The sequence below is a fragment of the Garra rufa genome, chromosome 4 (genome assembly GCF_049309525.1).
Source record: "Garra rufa chromosome 4, GarRuf1.0, whole genome shotgun sequence".
NCBI classification, from domain to species: domain Eukaryota; kingdom Metazoa; phylum Chordata; class Actinopteri; order Cypriniformes; family Cyprinidae; genus Garra; species Garra rufa.
This window is the reverse complement of record NC_133364.1, coordinates 23,259,542-23,283,063: the sequence shown is the minus strand read 5'-3', so window position 1 is coordinate 23,283,063 and position 23,522 is coordinate 23,259,542. Positions and strand designations below refer to the sequence as shown.

The window sequence follows — 23,522 nt, the reverse complement described above, 5'->3', positions numbered from 1 at the left end:
CTTTCATCTGAATTTGCAGAGAAGTGTCGTAATGCCTTTTGCAACACTATAGCTAGAACCTCTCTTGTGTCCAACCAACCCAGCCTTCTAGCAGAGAATGGAATAGTGGAGTGGCCAGTCATCATGATGCTCTTAGAGGTCACGGCCAATGCAGGACAAAAAGTTGGGACTTTGATCGACCTGGCATCGGATACAAACTATATAACTCATGATGCAGCTGATCGTTTGAACCTTAGAAGTGAAGCCATAACCCTTGTTGTCCACGGTGTGGGAGGAATGAAAGTTCAAGTTACCACAAAACGGTACCTCCTAAAGATCCGGGTCCGCACAGAGCAAGGCAACTTCAGATCCCACCAACTCCTCTGTTATGGTTTGGACAGCATTGCAAGGATCCACAAACATGTGACGGCCAAAAGACTCCAAAAGTTCTTTCCAGATGTCCCTCAAAATGAACTTGTGAGACCAAGACAGATACAGCTTTTGATAAGCCATAAGGAAGGGCGACTGGTCCCACAAAAGATACGCGCTGTTGGGGACCTTGTACTATGGGATGGGCCATTGGGAAAGACAATTGCAGGGACACACCCTGGTCTGTTTGAAGAGGCTATAGTTACAGCACACCAGTCCAGAGCGCACTTCGCCAGGTCCATGAGAACAGCAGCATTGATGTATGAAGAACATATTTGCGCCAAACCTACCATCAAGTCTTCTTGTTCTGCTGTTACCACTCGGGATTTTATTGAGTGGTGGAGATGGGATAGCATTGGTGCCCCCTGCACCCCAAAATGTGGAGGATGTCACTGTGGCAGTTGTCAACCTGGTGGCAAAGAAATGACTCTGGCTGAAGAAAGGGAGCTGGAAGTTGTAAAGGGTGGCCTGACTTATGTTGGTGCTGATGACCACAGTGATAGTCCACACTGGCATGCAAGATATCCATGGCTCATGGACCCATCTACATTGCCAAATAACAGAAAAGTAGTGGAGGCAACCTTCCTTAGAACAGAGAGACAGCTCGCCAAAGAACCACAGTGGAAAAAAGCCTATAGTGCTCAAGTCCACGAAATGGTTGACCGCCGGGCTGCAAAAAAGCTGACCAAGGAGGATCTAACCAACTGGACTGGACCTGTCTGGTATATTAGTCATCTTATCGCACCCAACCCCCACTCTGTTACAACTCCGGTAAGACTTGTCTGGAACAGCAGTCAGAAGTACAAAGGTCAAAGTCTCAATGACCTTCTGATGAAAGGCCCTGACGTTCTCAACCCGATTCGTGCTGTCCTCCTCAAGTTCCGCCAAGGCTCCTTCGCCGCTCTAGGAGACATTAGAAAAATGTACAATTCTGTGTGGCTTGAGGAGAGGGAGGTCCATCTACACCGGTTCTTGTGGCGTGATTCAGAGAGCGATGAACTAGAACAATACGCCATAACCAGAGTGAATATCGGGGACAAGCCAGCAGGTTGCATAGCACAACTTGCCATGAGGGAGACGGCTAACCTGCCTCAATTCAGCCACCTCACTGAAGAATGCCAAGTATTACATGAGCACAGCTACGTCGATGACCTCTTGACATCCCACAACTGCCGTGAAAGACTTGAAGTCATCACAAAAAATGTGGAGCTGATTCTAAAAGCAGGAGGGTTTGCACTAAAGCCTTGGGTCTTCTCAGGCCAAGGTAAAGGAGAAAGAGAAAAAGCATCACCAAATATTGTTGTCCTGCCGAACCAGCTTAAGGAGGAAGACAACAAAGCGCTCGGTCTCGGCTACATTGTGGATGAAGACATGTTGCATGTCATGGTAAGGGTCAACTTCTCCAGACGGAAGAAAAAGATGAGACTTGGGCAAGACTTGCTGCTAGAAGAAGTACGAGCACAGACACCAGACCCGCTGACAAGACGTGAACTGCTGAGTCAAGTTGCTGGTTTATACGATCCAGTTGGCCTGACAACGCCATCAAAGCAAAAAGGGGCTATCTTGGTTCGAAAGGCATTCCAAGAGGCAAAACCAAAGTGCAGCATGGTCAAGGACACATGGGACCTTCCTCTGTCGGATGAGCTCCGCAAAGATGCAATTGGAATTTTTGAGGAGTACGTTCAGCTAAGCAAAGTAAGGTTCCCAAGAGCCCTTACTCCACCAAAGGCAACAACTGAACCAGTCGCTGTCACTTTTTCAGATGGCAGTGAAAGCTCCTATGGTGCTGTCCTCTACCTGCGGTGGAACTGCAACAAACAATTAACAATTCGACTAGTGGAGTCAAAAGCAAAGCTGACACCTCTAGACCAGAAGGGGGATGCGGTCAAAGCAGAACTTTGCGGTGCAGTCTTTGCAAGCCGCCTGAAAAAGTACTTTGAACAGCATACCCAGATCCAGATAAAAAGGTGGTACCATTTGTTAGACAGTCAGACTGTTCTTGGAGCTATCCAGCGTGAAAGCTATGGATTTCAGACTTTCTTCGCTAATAGAATTGGAGAGATCCAAGAGAGCACACGGCTACAGGACTGGTGGTGGATCCCTGGACCACTCAACATAGCTGACATTATCACTCGTGGAGCTGGGCCACAGGAACTTGATGCCCATTCAGAGTGGCAGCAAGGGCCAGAGTTTCTACATCTTCCAGAGAGCGAGTGGCCAATTATGTCGTCAAAAGATGTGTCTGTGACAGCTCGAGAAAGCATTAACAATATGCAAAAGAAGTCATTCGTGGCAGCACTCACCAGAGCCCAAGTGAAAAGATGTCTTCCAAGTCTTGTGGGACGACTTCCTGCTGGTGCAGCTGTCCTAAACTTGGTGGATGAGAGGCGCTTTAGTAGCCTAACGTGTCTAATCAAGACTGTTGCTTTTATCTGGAGAGCCGCCAAAAAGTTTACATCTGCAATAAAGTCCATCGAGACCCCAAAGTGGGAGGCGATTCCCACAAAAGGAGTTATCACCGCTACAGAACGTCAAGAGGCAATAAGAGACATCTATCTTGCTGCTCAAGAGGGGGTGACGTTCCCAGTTACCACTATGGACCGCTTGGTTGTGTACAGAGAGCCAGAATCTGGGTTACTAGTCTGCGGTGGGAGAATCCATGGCTTCAGGGAGGATGGCGCTGCAGTTCCCCTTCTGCCTTTCAATGCATGGGTCTCTACTTTATTGGCACGGGAGGCGCACAATGAGGGTCATGAAGGTGTGGCTGCAACCCTGCTGAAAATGAGGAGGAAAGCCTGGGTCATCCAAGGGAGAAAAATTGCCCAAAAAGTAGTGGAGAACTGCCTTTTCTGCAAAAAGTCAAGAGCAAGAAGGTGCAAACAGGTAATGGCTGACCTACCTCCTGAAAGAGCCATACCTGCAGCCCCGTTCGAGTTCACTACAGTCGACCTCTTCGGACCGTATCTTGTCAAAGATGACATCAAGAAACGGGTCTCAATGAAAGTGTGGGGTGTCGTCTTCAGCTGTATGGCCAGCAGGGCAATTCATGCAGACCTGGTCAACACAATGTCGACAGAGAGCTTCTTGATGGCTTACCAACGCTTTACTGCAATTAGAGGACACCCAAGAAAGATCTGGTCCGACCCGGGGACAAACTTCATCGGCGCCAAACCTGTCCTTAGAGAGCTATACCAGTTCCTGGATTCTCAGAATAGAACTTCAATAGAAGAGATGTCAGCTCAAAAAGGTACCAAATGGCAGTGGACAATTCACCCTGCTGACTCACCTCACCGCAACGGGGCTGCTGAAGCTGCTGTCCGCATTCTCAAGAAGGCACTGCAGAGCCTGGGCAACAACACTGGCCTCAGCTACAGCGAGTTTCAGACAACACTACAACTTGCTGCAAATCTTGCCAACGAATGCCCAATAGATGCCAGGGTGCAGAGTCATGAAGAAAGCGTGCAGTATGTGTCACCTAACACACTTCTCCTGGGCCGAGCCTCTCCAAGCGGTGAGATCAGGACATTTGACTTTGCGAACTACCCTTACAAGAGACTCAGAGAGATGCAGAACCAGGTCAACAAGTTCTGGAGATTTTGGAGCCAGCTTGCCGGCCCAAACTTATTTCTGAGAAGTAAATGGCACACTTTGCATCGCAACGTTGCTGTCGGAGATATTGTCTGGTTGTGCGACCAAAATGCAGTGAGGGGCCAATTTAAGCTTGGACGGGTGGTGAGCGTCAATCCAGATGCTAAGGGCATTGTTCGAGATGTGAACGTCAAAGTGGTCCAAAGCTCCTGCCTTCCTGTCACAAAACCCGCACTAAACCGGCCATCGGCCAAAGTCCTGAAAGACGCTACCCAAACCACGGTCCTGCACAGAGATGTTCGACGCCTGGTTGTCTTGCTGCCAGTTGAGGACCAAACTCGGAGCTGACCGGCAGTAAGCAGGTGCTGATTTACGATCTTTCCATCGGTTCCCGTGGGAAGATCGAGTGGGAGGTGTGCTGACAAACTGCCTGGGAGCTCCTCAGTGGTGAAACTCCTCCTCCTTCAATCAGTGGAGAACCAGGTGGAACAAATCTGAGGCAATCTGAGCGTGCCAGTACCTGGCTCTGTTGTTGTCTTTAAACCACAGTGAAAGGAGCATTTATAGCACCACTAGACCAAGGAAACTTCATCTTTGTCATCAAGGTGACTGTGCAAAACCAAGCCCTCCACAAAACAGTGAAGGACAGCCGGTAAGCGCCATATTGGCCATGTTTGGCTAGACTGACTTGAGCAGTGCAGTGCAAATGATACTCTGGAAAACACAGACTCTTAACTCTTGTTGACTTTGTTAGAACTTTGTAACTTCAAATGTTGTTTGGTTTTCTCAAACAAGTGGGGTAAAAAAGGAAAAGTAAGAAAAGCCAAATTTCATTGTTTGACAAAGAATGTGTTTGAAATGGTTAAAAGATAAGAAAATATAAATTTTGAAAATTAAAATGCCAACTGATTTGTTTTGGTAAAGCATACCTAGTTGTGTGGACACAATGCAACCTTAGAATAATTCTTTATTATGAAAATACTGTTTAAAACTACTGATTAGAATAAAAATGGAAACCTTGTAATAGCAGTTATGTGTTTATCTGAGGTGAATGTGAATAATTTTGTTTTTAATTTGGCTGTCAACTCAAATAATAATCTTGTATTTGTCATCTCTCTTTTGAGGTTTTTCACCTGTTTACTGCCAACCAAAGAATGGTAAATAAAAGACAAACAACTGATTCCATGGCTGTTTATTGAGTGAAATCCAGTTAAGATCTTCATGTGGAGGGACTATCCTTTTCAAGTGGGGAATTGCACAAGAAATAGATCACAACTTGACACTCTGGATGCAGTGGACACAGCTCAGATTGTTGTTTTTGTCAGAATGGCTTTCCAGGATTCTACAACAAAAGAGGACTTCCTCACTCTTTTGCACTTAAAGGAGAGAACGCGAGGTGAGGATATTTACACTGAGTTTAAAAAATATGTAAGCGAAAATGATATCCCCATTCATAAACTGGTAGCAATTACCACCGACGGAGCACCGGCGATGCGTGGCGTGCGCCTGGGTTTTATAGCACTGTGCCGTAATGACCCTGATTTTCCCGAGTTTAAGAATTATCATTGTGTCATTCATCAGCAGGCCTTAGCAGGGAAAGTCGTAGATTTTTCACACGTAATGTCATTGGTGGTCAAACTGATAAACTCGATACGAGCAAAAGCACTTCAGCGTCGCTTATTCAAGGCGTTACTGGATGAGCTCGATGCCGCGTATGGAGACCTACTACTTCATGCTGATGTGCGGTGGTTGAGCCGCGGGAAAGTGCTCCAGCGGTTTGTTGACTTACTGCCTGAGATAAAGACATTTCTATCTGCAAGAAACGAGGAGCACAAGGAACTGTCAGATGATGCGTGGCTGTGTGACCTGGGGTTTCTGACAGACTTGACCGCAAAGCTGAATACACTCAATAACGAGCTCCAGGGAAAAGACCGACACCTGCCACACATGATCAGCGCAGTGAATGCTTTTAAGTCTAAGCTTGGTGTTTGGATCACACATCTTAAAAACGGGAGGCTAACACACTTTCCCAACCTGGAAAAAATGTCACAGAGCATTAAAGACAAGGACGTTTTTCACCCTGAGAAATACTGTGCTCACCTGGACAAAGTTGCAACAGAGTTCAATATGCGTTTTGGTGAGTTAAACGAAATGGAATGCATTGCTGCATTTGTCTCAAACCCATTCATGCTCATTGATATAGAACAGGTAGCAGCCAAATTCCAGCAAGTTTTTTCTTTGTCTAGTGGAGTTGACATGGAGATGGTTGATTTGCAAAATGACATTGAGCTGAAAGCCAGATCAAGGGACAGTGACTTTTGGGGACTTGTCAACAGAGAAAAGTTTCCGCTCCTCACTGCATGTGCACTTAAAGTGAGTGCCTATTTTGGATCAACTTACCTCTGTGAAATGGCATGTTCACAGATGAAAATAATCAAATCCAAATACAGGAGCCGCCTTACTGACAGACACCTCACAGACTGCCTCAAACTGGCTGTCTCTAGCTATGAGCCAGACTTCAGAGGACTCACAGAGAGTATTCAGTCACAGCCATCACACTGAGTAACATTACTTCAGCAGTTTTGCCTTCTGGTGGCATTGAGAAAAGTGATGTTGATGATGGGACATAACTGCACTTAGCTTAATTTGAGATTGTTGATAATTTTGTTGATAAAACAGTTCATTTATAAAATGTTAAGGGTAGGTAGTACCGTCAGAAACTTAAGTGAATAAGCACTTTACTGCTGACAATGGCATTTTTCTTGAGTTCAGTGCCACTTCATATGATCTGATTATATGATGGTTGCTTCCGAGTTAAGTAAAAAAAAGAAAAAGAAAAGAACATTTAATGTATATTAAATTCAAATACAATTCAAATACTAAATAAAAGGCCTCATGTTGGAAGTACAATCTGGGCTGTCTTTTTCTATCTATTCTTCGATAGGTAGATCTTGCCTTTCATTAAGGCCGAGGTCAGGGATCTTCGGCTTGAAAAGGTTGGTGACCACTGCCTTAGAAGAACAATAGGGCCTGCGACTTGAATGACTTTAAATTAAGTGTGTAAAATAATTGTTTAAAACACATGTAAATTGTTATAACAAATTTCTGGAAGACCTTCTAAAACACTTGCTGCCCCCTGATTTAAGGGGCATATCTAAATTTATTTTCTGTAGTAATGAAAGTTGTTGATAGGGCTTAATTAAACCTTGAACACTTCTTCAAGACAAATATCAACCAAATGATTTTTTACCTATTCAAAACCAGTCAGTCCTACATTCTTAAAAAAAAGTGCTTCACGATGGCATAGAAGAACCTTTTTTGTTTAAATGGTTCCATAAAGAACCTTTAACAAACCGTTTCACAAAAGGTTCTTTGTGGCAAAAGAAGGTTCTTCAGATTATAAAAAGGTAAGAAAGAGACTTTGACTGAATGGTTCTTTGTGGAACCAAAAATGGTTCTTCTATGGCATCGCTGTGAAGAACCTTTCAAAGCACATTTATTTTTAAGAGTGTAGACTACATATAGATCCAGTCTTTGTCAACTGCTAAGAGAAAGTTAGATTTTGTCCTGCTTTGTGCTATCATGTCGTGCTACTTTAGTGCATTTTTGAATGTCAGAAAAACAACTGGACTGACCTACAATGATCTTTTCCAGCAATGAGAATGCAGATGTTTTTATATTGTGAGAACGATTTCCCACAGTCCAGTGTGTCAGAGAGAGCATCACAGCTGCAAACGTGTATGATTTCAAATGCAGCTCTCTGTGGAATACAACAACAGAGCCATTATCAACTGAGAGCTCAGTCAATCAATGCCTACGCCGTTGCTACGGGGTCAGAGATGTCAGCCTCTGTCGTTAATAATTGTGTGTGTTTATGTGGAATAGGCTCTTTGTGCTTGGTGGGATGGATTTGCAAATGAGAAGCTCTGCTGTGAATCATGCTTCACTGAACTGCCTGACTGACTCTCTGCAGTGACAGAAGATGGAAAGATTTAACAGAGAACATGGTTTCAAATGAGAACAACTGAAATCATCTCTTTCTCTTTATAGACAAGGCACCATGGTTACACAGAATACCTCACTGCGGCCTGTGGGCGGGTTTTTCCATTGGGCAGAGTAGTGAGAAGGCAGAGTGATACACCTGTGTTTGTGTGTGTGTGTGTGTGTGTGTGTGTATGTGTGTACCTGGTATTCATCACGTTGTGGGGACCAATTGTCCCCACAAGGATAGGAATACCAGTAAATTTTGACCTTGTGGGGACATTTCTCAGGTCCCCATGAGGAAACAGGCTTATAAATCATGCACAATGAGTTTTTTTGAGGAAGTAAAAGTGTGCACAATCTCCTGTGAGGGCTAGGTTTAGGTGTAGGGTAGGTGTAGGGCGATAGAAAATACGGTTTGTACAGTATAAAAACCATTACGCCTATGGAATGTCCCCATAAAACATGTAAACCCAACATGTGTGTGTGTGTGTGTGTGTGTGTGTGTGTGTGTGTGTGTGTGTGTGTGTGTGTGTGTGTGTGTGTGTGTGTGTGTGTGTGTGTGTGTGTGTGTGTGTGTGTGTGTGTGTGTGGAATTCACTGGAGGTAAAACAGCTCTGGGTTAATAAAAGCCAAGTGAACACCCAGTGAGCTGAGAGGAAACAGAGTGATCCCTCGAGACATGGGAGTCAGGAAGAAATAAGGACTGAGCTGAGACATGATTTTAGGTAGACGCAGAAAAACTAGAAAAATGACACTGTACATATTACAAAGAACATTATTTTTATGACAGTTCAGTACATTTTCCTACAAATTCTCATTGCTATAATGAGGTGATTCCAAAATTCCATTTTCATTATTAAAATCACAGTAAAATAAGCGATCATTTAATTTCAGCCTTTTTCTAATCTTATTTTCTGTCATTAAAATATTTAATACAGCATTCAAATGTTTTTCAACATTTTCAAGATTGAAAGAAGCAATTATTTGTTAAAAATACAGTAAAAACAGTAATATTGTGAAATGTTATTAACATTAACATTAAAATTAAAATCAGCAAATTAGAATGATTTCATGAAGGATCGTGTGATGCTGAAGGCTGGAGTAATTGTTGATGAAAATTCAGATTTGTATCAAAGGAATAAAATATATTGTAAAACAAAATAGAAAACTGTTATTTTAAATTGCAAAAATATTTCACAATATTACTGTTTTGTATGAAAGCAAGTTTCCACCACTGAATAAGGAATAAAAAAGGTAATTGCGACGTTTTATCTCGCAAATATCTTACAGTTTACATCTCGAAATTCTGACTTTTTGTCTCAGAATTGAGATATAAGCTCACAATTGTGAGTTATAAAATCAGAATAGCATGAAATAAACTCACAGTTGTGAGAAAATAAGTCAGAATTTCAAAATATAAACTAGCAATTTTATCTTTTTGTCTCAAAATTGTGTGATAAACAATTGCGAGTTATAAAGTCAGACTCACAATTGCGAGAAATTAGGTCAGAACTGCAAGATATAAACTCGCAATTTTGACTTATTGTCTCAGAATTGAACGATATAAACTCTCAACTGCGAGAAATTAAGTCCGAATTTCAAAATATAAACTAGAAATTTTGACTTTTTGTCTCAGAATTGTGTGATATAAGCTCGCAATTGCGAGTTATAAAGTCAGAATTGAAGAATTCAAACTCGCAATTGCGAGAAATTAAGTCAGAATTTCAAAATATAAACTAGCAATTTTGACTTGTCTTTTTTTTACTTTTATCTTCCAATTCTGACTTAATTTATCGCAATTGCGAGTTTATATCCTGCAATTCTGACTTTATAACTTGCAATTGCGAGCTTATTTTGCAATTCTGACACAAAAAGTCAGAATTGCGAGTTTATACTATGCAAATCTGAAACAAAAAGTTAGAATTGCGAATTTATATCTTCCAATTCTGACTTAATTTCTCACAATTGCGAGTTTATATCCTGCAATTCTGACTTTATAACTCACAATTGTGAGTTTATATCACGCAATTCTGAGAAAAATAGTTAGAATTTCGAGATGTAAACTCATGATTACCAGAAAAAACGTCAGAATTGCAAGATAAAAAGTCACTAATCACAATTACCTTATTTTTTCTTTCTTTATTTCTTTTTTACTCAGTGGCGGAAACAGGCTTCCATAGTTTTTTCTGTAGTTTAGATTTGTTTTAAAAATTTAGCCTTGATGAACATTAGAAAATTCTTTAAAAAACATTAAAAATCTACTCCCAAACTTTTGAACAGCAGTACTGTATATGGTGCACTAGAAGAGTGGTTAAATAAAGCCCTATTACCCTTTCTGTCTGCCTTATAAATAACATTACCAACCACAAATATAAATACAGTATGGCATAAAGTAGTCCCCAGAGTGTTTTATCAATCTCAAATTACAAATAGATATTGATGAGCAACCCCCAGCTGGATTATCAACATCAGAAAATAGCTTATGTTTTTAAGAGTTGGCTTTGTTTTATATCTTTAATTTAGTTGCCTTTTAATTATTTCAAATGTAAAATAAATCTGATTTGCACTTCAACCGCTAGCTGTTTTTGTACACGGCGTATAAATTACACACTGAAATAGCTTGACCTTTATTGATATTCATGCATTTCCAAGACGCAATTGCGAGACACGCAATCCCCCATCCGTAGGGACACACGCAGGCACACAAGTGCGGCTCCTGAAAGATTTACTTAGGTCCCAAATCTATTGATTTGTTCCGTCTGGTTGCATTGATTCTTCACACATCTATTGTTCAGTCAATAAAGGTCAACTAATTAAAGTTTCTTCATCGGTGCTAAACATAATACGCAGCTAATAAAGAAAGTAACTATAGATAATTATAATGTTGTTCCATGATGAAGGAAGTCAGACTAGTTCAAAATAATGATTCCTTCAACAAAGCAAAACTTTACAGCACTTGGTGCAGAACGTCAAGAGGGATCCCAAACATGTTGTATTTTTAAAAAGACTACAAGTCAGATGCATAAAATAACAACTGAGGTAAATAAATAAGGTATACAACATGCTGTGCTGAAAAACTCCGATACTATGGCTCAGCTTTTGGTGTGAAACATATTTCACATGTAGAATGTCACATCTTCTTAGTAACACACCTTATTTTTTTAATTGTAGAGGCTTAGCGGCCTCATTCATTTTTCTCAAGCCGCTTCTAAGGACGATCCGATAGTACCCGCCTGTTGAGAAGATTTAAAGTGAGTGATTTAAAGTCTGTCGGCAGAGCAACAGGCATAGAACGAGGAGGTTTTTTATCACACTAATCTCTCAGTAGGAGGTTAGTAAAACAGCTAAAGATTCGGCCCAAGGTGCAGGAGGACAGATTAAAGAGAAACTTGTTATTTAGGGGAGACTGAGCGAGAGAGAGCCTGAGCTTCCTGTAGCACCAGCTGCATTTCAGAAGCACTGCTTAATGAGATAAACATAGGTTCTTCAAATCCTCAAAGGACCTCAAGCTAATAGTCTCATCCCTGGGTGGTGTGAATGCAGATATGGGCTCTGTGCACGCACCTGCTTGTGAAAATATAGAACCGGTGATGAAAGACGTTGCATGTGTTGCATTTAGAAATGAGTCTGTGGCTAGAGCTGGATTAAGCTCTCTTTACAAATTATTAAAAAAATGTAAAGGTAGAAACCTTTGTAAATAAAGCATAAATATAAAAGTTATTTATAACTGTTTTTGCTCATGTTGACCAGTGACGCTTTCAATTATTTTTGCCATTTTATAGACCTTGAATGGTTAAATAGACACACTTGTATGTGTTAAAATGCCTGTCTTTGCAAGTATCCTCGTAAACACAGTAAAATATGTCTTAAGTGAAAGAGTGAGAAAAAACACATCTGTAACAACTGGATCTGGGCAGCTCTTAAAGTGACAGCAGTCATTCATGTTAATCAAACAACTAATGAAAGAAAATCTCTTAATGCTCATGACTAAATCACTTTTGTAACTTTAATAAGAAGTAATATATATTTAATTTACACAGAGAACAATATGCAGTGTCTTTATACATTTTATTACTTTAAACAATGTGGCATTTCTTATTTATTTGTTCCACTGTAGTTTTTTGTCCTATTGCTTGTAATTCGTTTCTTATTCTTATTTAATCGACTGTTTACTTGTCATCTTTGTGGAAAAAAATATTTCTCAGCTTTTATTTACATTTGAACAAAAAGTGGCATGTCCAAAATTATTCATACCCTTTACAAACTGTCACAGTCTATGGAAAAATCCAAAGTTCTATACCATTCCAAATAGTCCAAGCTGTTCTAAAGCATCCTAATTACCCTGATTCATTGGGAGCAGCTGTTTTAATCAACTCAACAGGTGAAAAACAGAAGCTCTCTGCTGTTGGTTTGTGGACTGTCATGGCTAAAAGGAGCTCACTGAGGACCTGCGGCTGCGCATTGTGGCTGCTCACAAGTCAGGAAAGGGCTATAAGACCATATCTAAATGTTTTGAAGTTCCAGTGGCTACAGTGCAAAGTATTATTTAAAAATACAAGATGTTCCGCACTGTGAAAAATCTCAGAGGACGTGGTTGGAAGCCAAAAGTGACACCTGAGCTGGCCAGGAGGATAGTGAGAGAGGTAAAAAAAAGAATCCAAGGATCAACACCAAGGCCATCCTGATGAATCTGGGCTCTGCTGGTGGCAACATCTCAAGGCAGACAGTCCAACGGACACTGCACACTGCTGGGTTCCATGGACGCAGACCAAGGAGGACACCACTTCTTCAGATTAGGCACACAAAAGCCTGCTTGGCATTTGCAAATACTCATCTGGACAAAGAAGAAGACTTCTGGTCTTCTGTTTTATGGTCAGATGAAACAAAAATGGAATTGTTTGGCCACAATGATGTAGCCTTCATTTGGACTAAAAAAAGGAGAAGCCTTTTTCGGGGGTGTTTTTCAGCCGGTGGACCAGGAAACCTAATCACAGTAAACGGCACCATGAAAAGGAGCAATACATCAAAATTCTCAACAACAACATCAGGCAGTCTGCAAAGAAACTTGGCCTTGGGCACCAGTGGACATTTCAGCATGACAACAACCCAAAACACACAGCAAAATTGGTGAAGAAATGGTTAGCAGACAAAAAAAATTGCGTTTTGCAGTGGCCCAGCCAGAGTCCTGACTTAAATCCAATTGAGAATCTGTGGAGGGAGCTAAAGATCAGGGTGATGGCAAGGAGACCCTCCAACCTGAAAGAGTTGGAACACATTGCTAAAGATGAATGGGCAAAAATACAAGTGGAGACAAACTGGTCAGCAATTATAGGAAGCATTTGATTGCTGTAATAGCCAATAAAGGCTTTTCTATTGATTATTGAGAAGGGTATGAATAATTTAGGACATGCCACTTTTTGTTCAAATGTAAATAAAAGCTGAGAAATATTTTTTTTCTACAATGATGCCTCTTGTACATCGTCTTATTATCTTTTGGTAGAAGCCTAAGTCATTTCCGGTCAAAAAAAAAAAAAAAAAAAAAAACTTGCTGGTTGAATGAAAGTAACTTTAAGTCAGAATTTGCCAGGGGTATATTGTGAGATATAAACTCACATTGGTGAGTTGACCAATTCTGAGGGGGAAAAAAGTCTTGCAATAAACCGTTCGCAAAACCCACCCACCCTTACTTACTGTTGCCATCTCCAAAAAATAATGCTGCTCATACGCTACACATCATGTTCTCACGCAGTGAAAAATACATTGCGGAGCAAAGAGGAAAGTGACAACACACCGACAGACAAGACAGTGCAGATTTCTGGTTTGAAACAAGGTCTCAAGGACTCTCCTCTTTCAAGTTTTGTCATTTTTAAAGAAATTCAAACAATACAGTTTTGTGGCTGTTTAATGTGTCGTGACAGATGGCTGTCTTGCCTCAGTTCAAGCAGCACACGTGAACCAATCGTCTTTTCATATGTAAGATTACTTAAAGCACAAAATGAGCATGAATGAACACCAGAAAGTATTTTATTTCAACTGCTGAATACACCATTGTTCACATCCACCAAAGTTATAGCTATAGCTGTGGCTACTGGGCTTGCGCACAACAAAATAGAGTAATATTTGTCACACCGTACAACAATGACTGTTTTCGCATTATTGTTTAGGGTAGGTGTTGATGTTAATAAAACACAATCTAATCCACTTTTTTCTAAACGTGGACGTCTTGTCTGGTTGGAATTAGTGTTGGGTGATATGCTTAAATGTCATATCGTCTTATCGCCAGCTTGTGACATTGCCAATACACAATATTATCGTGCTAATTTATTTAATTATTGACTTACTTAGTTTCATTACTGGAAAGTAATGAAATCCAGCTAAACCAGCCTAATGTTTTTAATATGACTATGACTATATGAATTTGTATTTAACATGACAACAATTTAATAGAAACATTTTTGTTTTATGTTATTAATTATAATGCTTGCATTTCCTTAGTTATTCAAAAAGCAGCTACAGAAAATCAGCAATCTAAAAAGAATGTCATCACTGACTAGCCTAGCCTAATCTAGAAAGAGTGTATGCACTTTAAAAAACTTGTGTTTTTTACCGCCGCAGAATGTGTCTGATGGATCCCTGAAGTGGCTCTATATAAAGTCACAATTCTGGGAAATGAAGTCAAAATTGCATGATATAAACACGCAATTCTCACTTTTTGTCTCAAATTTGTGAGATACAAACACAATTGTGAATTATAAAGTCAGAATTGCAGAATAACTTTTTATTAATTATTATAATAAGACTATAATAAGATTTTTCTCAAAATTGTGAGATATAAACTCACAATTGCGAGTTGTCCAATTTTAAGACGGAAAAAAAGATTGAGATTTTCTCAGAACAGCAAGTTAAAGGAGTAGTTCACTTTCAGAACAAAAATTTACAGATAATGTACTCACCCCCTTGTCTTCCAAGATGTTCATGTCTTTCTTTCTTCAGTCGTAAGGAAATTATGTTTTTTGAGGAAAACATTTCAGGATTTCTCTCCATATAATGGACTGCTATGGTGTCCTCAGGTTTGAACTTCCAAAATGCAGCTTCAAATGGCTCTAAATGATCACAGCCAAGGAAAGAAGGGTCTTATCTAGAAAAACAATAGGTTATTTTCTAAAAAAAAAAAAAAGACAATTTATATACTTTTTAACCTCAAATGCTCATCTTGTCTTGCTCTGTGTAGAGATTAAAAAGTATATAAATTGTAAATGTTTTTAGACAATAACCAATCGTTTGGCTAGATAAGACTCTTCTTTCTCGGGTGGGATCATTTAGAGCCCTTTGAAACTGCATTTAAAATGCATTTTGGAATTTCAAACTCGGGGGCACCATAGAAGTCCATTATATGGAGAGAAATCCTGAAATGTTTTTCTCAAAAAACATAATTTCTTTACAAATGAAGAAAGAAAGACATGAACATCTTGGATGACGAGGGGGTGAGTACATAGTCTGTAAATTTTTCTTCTGAAAGTGAACTACTCCTTTAATATCTCGCAATTCTGACTTTTTTCCTTAGAACTGTGAGTTTAAATCTCACAATTGGACCTTCTTTGCCAACAAAAACTTCAAAGTTTTGCTAATATGACCTTCAAACGGATGGCATCTTTCAAATGGCTAGACAGTATAAATGTTTTTCTGCCATTAAAGTTGTCGACCTAAAATAAAAAACTGACCATCGGAATAGTCACTTTACCCTAACGCCCTCTATAGTGCCTCATAGGCCATACGAAAAATGCAACACATACATGTTTGGCATATTACTGCGTTCTAGCTAATTTAATTTCAGAATGTTAAAGGAGTAGTTCACGTTCAGAACAAAAACTTACAGATAATGTACTCACCTCCTTGTCATCCAAGATGTTCGTGTCTTTCTTTCTTCAGTTGTAAAGAAATTGTGTTTTTTGAAGAAAACATTTCAGGATTTCTCTCCATATAATGGACTTCTATGGTGCCCCCGAATTTGAACTTCTAAAATGCAGCTTAAATGCAGCTTCAAAGGGCTCCAAATGATCCCAGCAAAGGAAGAAGGATCTTATCTAGTTAAACAATTGGTTATTTTCTAAAAACATTTACAATTTATATTTTTTTAATGATCTACACAGAGTACACACAGAACTAGACAAGACAAGCATGTAAGGTTAAAAAGTATATAAATTGTAATTTTTTTTAGAAAATAACCGATCATTTTGCTAGAGAAAACCTTTCTTTCCTCGGCTGTGATCGTTTAGAGTCATTTAAAGCTGCATTTTGGAAGTTCAAACTCAGGGGCACCATAGAAGTCCATTATATGGAGAGAAATCTTGAAATGTTTACCTCAGAAAACATAATTTCCTTATGACTGAAGAAAGAAAGACATGAACATCTTGGATGACAAGTGGGTGAGTACATTATCTGTAAATTCTTGTTCTGAATCAGATAGATTATAAAAGACAGATTCAGGAGAAGTGCCCATACAAGGAATTCTGTCTATCATACAGGGCCAAAAAACTTTCCAAAATGTATACTGTCCAACTCTTTTTCTGAGACTTGCTATGATTAGCATGAGAATCCAACTCTTTAGCAGTGAAAATAAGTCAGAAAGCATGAAATAGCATTAACATCCCCTTTAAATAAAGCTTTGTTTGGGTCTTTTATCTTGGAGCTTGGGAAAATATTGAACCATTTCCTAACAAATGGGCACCGTTTTGCTTTTTAATTACATTAATACCACTGAATCACTAGTTGCAATCTATTACATGTTCTGCGAAGAAACCTGGCTGACTTGAATTTGTAATGCCTACTTTTGCAGAATGCCTCAATGCTATTTGTCGATGTTTTACATCATTTTGATAAATGTAGAAGAACTGAAACTGATTTATGTTCTCTCTTTTTTTAATAGGTCTATCAATATATGCATGAAACAATAACAGTGAATGGCTGTCCGGAGTATCAAGCACGTGCCACAGCTAAGGTAGGTCTGACTTTATATTATTCTGTATAATTACATATAATTACGTATCTTATTTTTCCTGTTAGAGTGGGTGAGGACATTTGTAAATTTTATGGGTCTGGCTTCTGGTCTTATCTGCGTCCAGTTTTTTTAAGCTGTTCAAAACATCTCGTTGCTGCTTGATATTGCAAACTGGTGTGTCTTACCATATTATTTTAATGTGTTGTCTTAATTATGAACACATTGGTTTGTAGTGCAAACAGTTTTACCGTCTACTGCACGTTGTTATTCTTCTCATTATTTCCATATAGCGACTAATAAACCTGATGTTTCTGCCTATAGGCTTACTTCCACGTTAAAAAATAAGGTAGATAAGCTAGACTAATAATAACAACCCTTTTCTGTCATCTAATGAGCAATAAGATGAAATCCATTAAATAAGAACGTTTTCAAAATGTGTTTTTCCGCAAACTGCCTTGATTTGATGAACATAATCAGCAATTAGCCAGACCTGTACGCAAACACTTGCCACTTGCTCTTCAGACACTGCTACTGAAACAGCATTCATTTAGATTCATACTGTGTGAGAAGTGCACTCTTGTGAGAAAAAGAGGAGACATAAAAAGGAGAAGAGGAGGGGGCAGTAGAATTGCTGAGTACTGGATGAGCAGAAGAAGCAGAAGTGCCTTGCTGAATCTTTAGTGGGAGAATTTCGGCCTCACTTTAACACTGGTTTCTTTTGGGATGGGTCACAATCATCAGTTGAATGAGGTAATTTTTAAAAAAATTTCTCATTTTCCCCTATCTATCAGTCACCGCAGCAGGCCTGATATCTCAGATTGACTAATTATATTTTGAGCAATAGACACTTTGCACACCTGAATAGTTGCAGGCAGGTGTGTTTGACAGATATGAATAAAAGAATAGGATAAAGCTTGCAAAAAACTCTTAATTCAGTGCTTTCAAATCTTTTTCCCATATAACCCCTGGCAAAAATGATGGAATCACCACACTTGGATGTTGTTCACCCAATTTTTTTTACTTCATAGCAAATAAACGAATCATAGATATGACACAAAACTATTTTTGTTTATTAATTCAACATTCTGGTTATGTGAAACATACCTCAAACAAATGAGATTAAACTCTTTAAAATAAATGGACAATTATTTTCCATATCAAGTACAGAAAAAAATTATGGAATCATTCAATATTGATCAACCAAAAAACACAATTAGTAGTTTACTGCTCCTCCTCTGGCATTTATGATGGCCTGAATTCTTTAGGGCATGTGTAACCCCTCACACCCGGGGTCCTACCGCACCCGCTACGAGCGGGTCTCCGGCACGGGAGGCGGACGCACTAACAAGGAGGCTAAAGGCTGCTGCCTCTAGCATCTGTCGCTAGTGCGTCTCTTGAGATCGGGGAGTGAGCTTTACCTGCACAGCACCTACTAGCTGGCCTCCGATACACTCACTCCCGTTCGGGTCACGGCACCAATGTAACTCCTCACACCCGGGTCCTACCGCACCCGCTCCGAGCGGGTCTCGAACCCGGGTCTTCGGCACGGGAAGTGGGCGCACTAACAAGGAGGCTAAAGGCTGCAACGTTTGTCGCTAGTGCGTCTCTTGAGATCGGGGAGTGAGGTTTACCTGCACAGCACCTACTAGCTGGCCTCCGTTACACATGGGCTTCACTAATGAGAAACAATATTCTTCATCAAGCTGGTTCCAACTTTCTTGAATAACAGTTATAAGATCACCTTTGTGAGATGGAGCCTTGTCAAGGACCAGTTTTTCAATTTCCACCATACATTCTTTTCTATTGATGGAATGAGAAAAGTGTCCAAAGTACTCTTTTAACTGCTGGCTAATTAGCATTTTAGATATGTTTAGATATTTGTTTCAGAAATACAAATTACAAGTGATTCCATAATTTTTTCCTCTACTTGATAATGAAGATAATTTTCCATCAATTCAACTATTTTAATTTCATTTGTTTGTGGTATGTTTCACATAACCAGTGTGTTAAATAATTAAACAAAAATAGTTTTGAGTCATATCTGTGATTGGTTTATTTGTTATACAGTAAAAAAAATTTGGGTGAACATCTTCTAAGTGTAGTGATACCATAATTTTTGCCAGGGGTTGTATAAGAGTTATATTGAAAAGAGTTATAAATTTGCATATGTGAGTTTTTTTTATATACACTACCATACGATTTTATTTTCGAAAGTAATATCTTATGTATTGAAACCCATTTCTGCCACTGAATAAAAAATAAAAAAGGTAATTGCAACTTTTTTTCTCACAATTCTGAATTTTTTCTCACAGAGTTCGCAATTCTGACTTTTTTTCTTAAAGTTGTGGGATATAAACCCACAATTCTGATTTTTTTTCTCTGAATTGTGACATAAAAACTCGCAATTGCGTATTATAAAGTCAGAATTGCGGAATATAAACTCGCAATTGTAATTTTTTTTACTCCAAATTGTAGTTTTGTATCTTGCAAATTGTGGGACATAAACTTGCAATGCTGACTGTTTTTTTGTTTTTATGTCTCAGAATTGCTAGTTTGTATCTTGCAATTCTGACTTTCTCACAGTTGCTGGACATAAACTTGCAATTCTGACAGTTTTTTTTCTCAGAATTGCTTGTTTGTATTTTGCAATTATGACTTTCTCGCAACTGTGTGACATAAACTCACAATTCTTTTTTTCTCAGAACTGTGAGACATAAAATAGCAATTGCATGTTACGAAGTCAGAATTACGAGATATAAATGTACAATTATGACTTTTTTCTCAAAATTGTGAGTTATAAAGTCAGAATTGCAGGACATATACTCGCAATTCTGACATTTTCAAAATTTTGGGATAGAAACTCACAATTTAGAATTTTTTTCTTGCAACTGCGGGATATAAACTTGCAATTCTGACGGGGTTTTTCTTCAGAATTGTGAGATACAAACTTGCAAGTGTGAGTAATAAAGTCAAAATTGTGGGATATTAAACTTAGAATTCTGACTTTTTTTTCTCAAAATTGCAAGTTTGTATCTCGCAGTTCTGACTTCCTTGCAGTTGTGGGATATAAACTCACAATTTGTTCTTTTTGTCTGAAAATTGTGACATATAAACTCGCAATTGCGAGTTATAAAGTCAGAATTGCTGGATGTTAACTCACAATTCAGAATTTTTTCTTACAGTTGCTGGATATAAACTCACAATTCTAAGTGGATTAAGTGGCGGAAACAGGCTTCCATACTTATACTCACTAAGGCTGTTCTAGTTTTAAAAAGTTTCACTTTTTAAACATGTCTTGAGACTCCTGTTTCATTCCTTCTCCGTTTTTAGAATAAAAGATTAGAAGAATCCAGACCCTAAATGGACAATCCTGAAACTAGCCCTAATTACAGAGGGCTCTTTAAGACCTATTAGTTGACTAGTCATTCAAGCAACCCACCAACTGCTTGATTACGAAACTATGTACTTATGCACATCCCTACATCACATGCAGGGACACACACCGATCGGCCAAATGTGAGAGCCCTGCCAGTTAAAGGCCACACTGCCGTCTAAAGAGTTCCACCCACCATCTCTCTCCGCATGGGTGCACAGACCAGCAGACTCATGCAGTTACACCTTTAGACACAAAGAACCAAGCGAGACACAAAACACAAAGCACGCTTGGATGCTACAAAGGATGCAGAGCAATACCTTTTTTAAATGGTTTAATAGGCCACACTAGTGGGTGTTGTTCTAATTGTGTTTTGATCCCAATTAGGCTTGCGTTCAGCGTAATAGTCTATTAATTATGCAAATCCAAGAGAAAACAGAAGACTTTTTTCTAGTTATTGAGGTCGCTCTTTGCATTTCAATTTGTTGAAATGTCTTACATAAGCCAATGATAGCATTTTATGGGGTCATATTATAAGAAAACTACATTTCTGTGATCTTCTCAAAGGAATGTGATGTGACTTTCCTACTCCAAAAAGAACATTGTTGAACATGACCGCCAATTTTACACATCAACAATGCCTATGTAGTGATCAACGACTTTGCCCCACCGGTTATGGTGAAGTACTAAGGAGGAAGTAGAGATACTATTCATAAATGCCAGGAGGAGATGTTTTTATTCCATTTGCTATGTGACTAAGAATAATGTGCCCTTCAACTGCAGTCAGAAAAATCATAAATACGAGTTACACACATGAATGACCAAACAAAGTCATATTTACAAGTGGGAAACAGCATTTTCTAGATGATACATGAGTTGCCTAGATCTCTAATAAACATAATATCACATATCTATAATCTATATAAAGTTGAGCTCAAAAGTAGAATCTAGAAAATGTTAATTATGTTACTAAAATAAGAGGGATCATACAAAATGCATGTTATTTGTTATTTAGTACTGACTTAAATAATATATTTACCATAAAAGACATTTATATATAGTCCACAAGAGAAAATAATAGTTCTTTTTTAATTACCCTGTTCAAAAGTTTTCATACACTTGATTCGTAATACTGTGTTGTTACCTGAATGATCCACAGCTGATATTCATTTTGTTTAGCCAAGGTTGTTCATGAGTCCCTTGTTTGTCCTTCAGAAAAATCAGTCAGGTCCCACAATTTTTTTTTTTTGCATTTTTGTGTATTTGAACCCTTTCCAACAATGACAGTACGATTTTGAGATCCATCTTTTCACACTGAGGACAACTGAGGGACTCATATGCAACTATTACAGAAGGTTCAAGCGCTCGCTAATGCTCCAGAAGGGAAGACTATGCATTAAGAGCAGAAGCAGAACAGAAGATACTTACATGTTTCCCAGAGGACAAAGAAAGGTGAATTTACCTTGATCTTCAAATTCAAAAAGTTTTCACACCCTAGCATTTAATGCATCATGTTCCCTCTGAAGCATCAGTAAGTGTTTGAACCTTCTGTAATAGTTGCATATGAGTCCCTCAGTTGTCCTCAGTGTGAAAAGATGGATCTTAAAATCATACAGTCATTGTTGGAAAGGGTTCAAAATACACAAAAAAGAATTTGTAGGACCTGAAGGATTTTTCTGAAGAACAGAAGGAAGATTAACTATTTAGCACTCATGAACAACTATCACTAAACAGGAAAACAAACACAGCTGTGGATCATTCAAGTAACAATCCAGTATTAAGAATCAAGTGTATAAACTTTTGAACAGGGTCATTTTTATAAATTATAACTATATGTAAACATCTTTTATTTGAAATATCTTATTCAGGTCAGTACTAAATAAAAATAACATGCATTTTGTATGATTCCTCGTATTTTGATAAAATAATTAACACTTTGCCGATTCTGCGAGGTGCATGCAAACTTTTGACCTCAGCTGTATAGAGATCCGTGAGCAGAATGCAAGCCTGTAGTGAATTGTAATTATAGATTTTGCAAGTTATTTCAATTCTACATGCATATTTCAGTCATTTTAAAGGTGTTATGTACTGAGCAGCTTGTAGACAACAAGTGTGAAGTTAATCACTTGACTTTCACTGCTTTATGTATCATAAACATTCATTTGAAGCTATTTTGGTGTTATGATTTCAACTTGCATGTGTGAACTATGATAATAATGAATGCAAATGGTACAAGTTTTCTAGGTGCACTTGAGGGCACCATGAGAGTAAGACGTGTGAAGAAACAATGCGTTGTTCCTGGCTCTGCATAACGTGTGGAAAGAATGACTAAAGCTATTTTTTTTTAAAGTAGAAGTAATAGAAATTTAATAGAAAAAAAGCATGCTGGAAATTTCACATTCATTCCTTTAGAATATTCTTTAAAGCTTGTGTTAGCAACATCAGTAAGCAATGAGGGTGGAGTTTATAGTGAGGGGTCAATTATGAGTTTTTGTGTGCAAAACAACCTTGACTAACATTATAGGCAGGCCTCGGGGGAAAAATAAAATGAAAACCAAATTCATGACCTTAATATTTAATTAGGCCTTCATCCTATTCCTATCATCACTGAAGGACAAGTTTTAGAGGTGACTTATATTTTGGTATTACCGGTTTCATGATCTAAAATGACTTTCCTCTGCCTAATCTCTTGATTGGTTGGCAATTCATGCACAGCATACGCTTTCTGAATGTTTTATGATTAAAGTCCTTGTCATTGATTTAGAGTTATAATACATTTTTAATGCCACTTGCTACTTCTGAGACGCTGGTGCAGATATTGTCGGTGACATATAGGCTTTCCATTTCAACATAATGAAAACAAAGCAATAATTTGACCCGATAGCGTGACTCATTTGAGTGCTGTTGTAATAATACAGAACTATACCATGGTAATGGCACTTATATAGAAAACAGCGGTACTTAGTGTAATTAGTATGCTCAGCAAGCAGGTCTCGCCAGATGAGCGGAATTAGCATATCAATTAAAGTTCTAATGCAGGATGTAAATTACAAAAGTCTTATAGGACCTCAAAGCAACTGGCTTGGTCACTTTGAAAAGTTACTACAGGTTTCAAAAAGCATACTGGACTCAAATCACTAGCAAAAGGGCAATTAGCATGTCTGAGCAGCT

The 23,522-nt window shown here is 38.8% G+C and overlaps 1 protein-coding gene across 2 annotated transcripts in view; it reads left to right on the top strand.

The window, feature by feature from the left end:
* lin7a (lin-7 homolog A (C. elegans)) overlaps window positions 1-23,522 on the top strand; it is an 83,611-nt gene that overhangs the window by 46,582 nt on the left and 13,507 nt on the right. For both annotated transcript variants that reach the window (XM_073838867.1, XM_073838869.1), the window contains exon 3: window positions 16,907-16,978. In XM_073838867.1, the coding sequence (XP_073694968.1) occupies window positions 16,907-16,978 (72 nt within the window). The remainder of the gene's footprint in view (window positions 1-16,906; window positions 16,979-23,522) is intronic.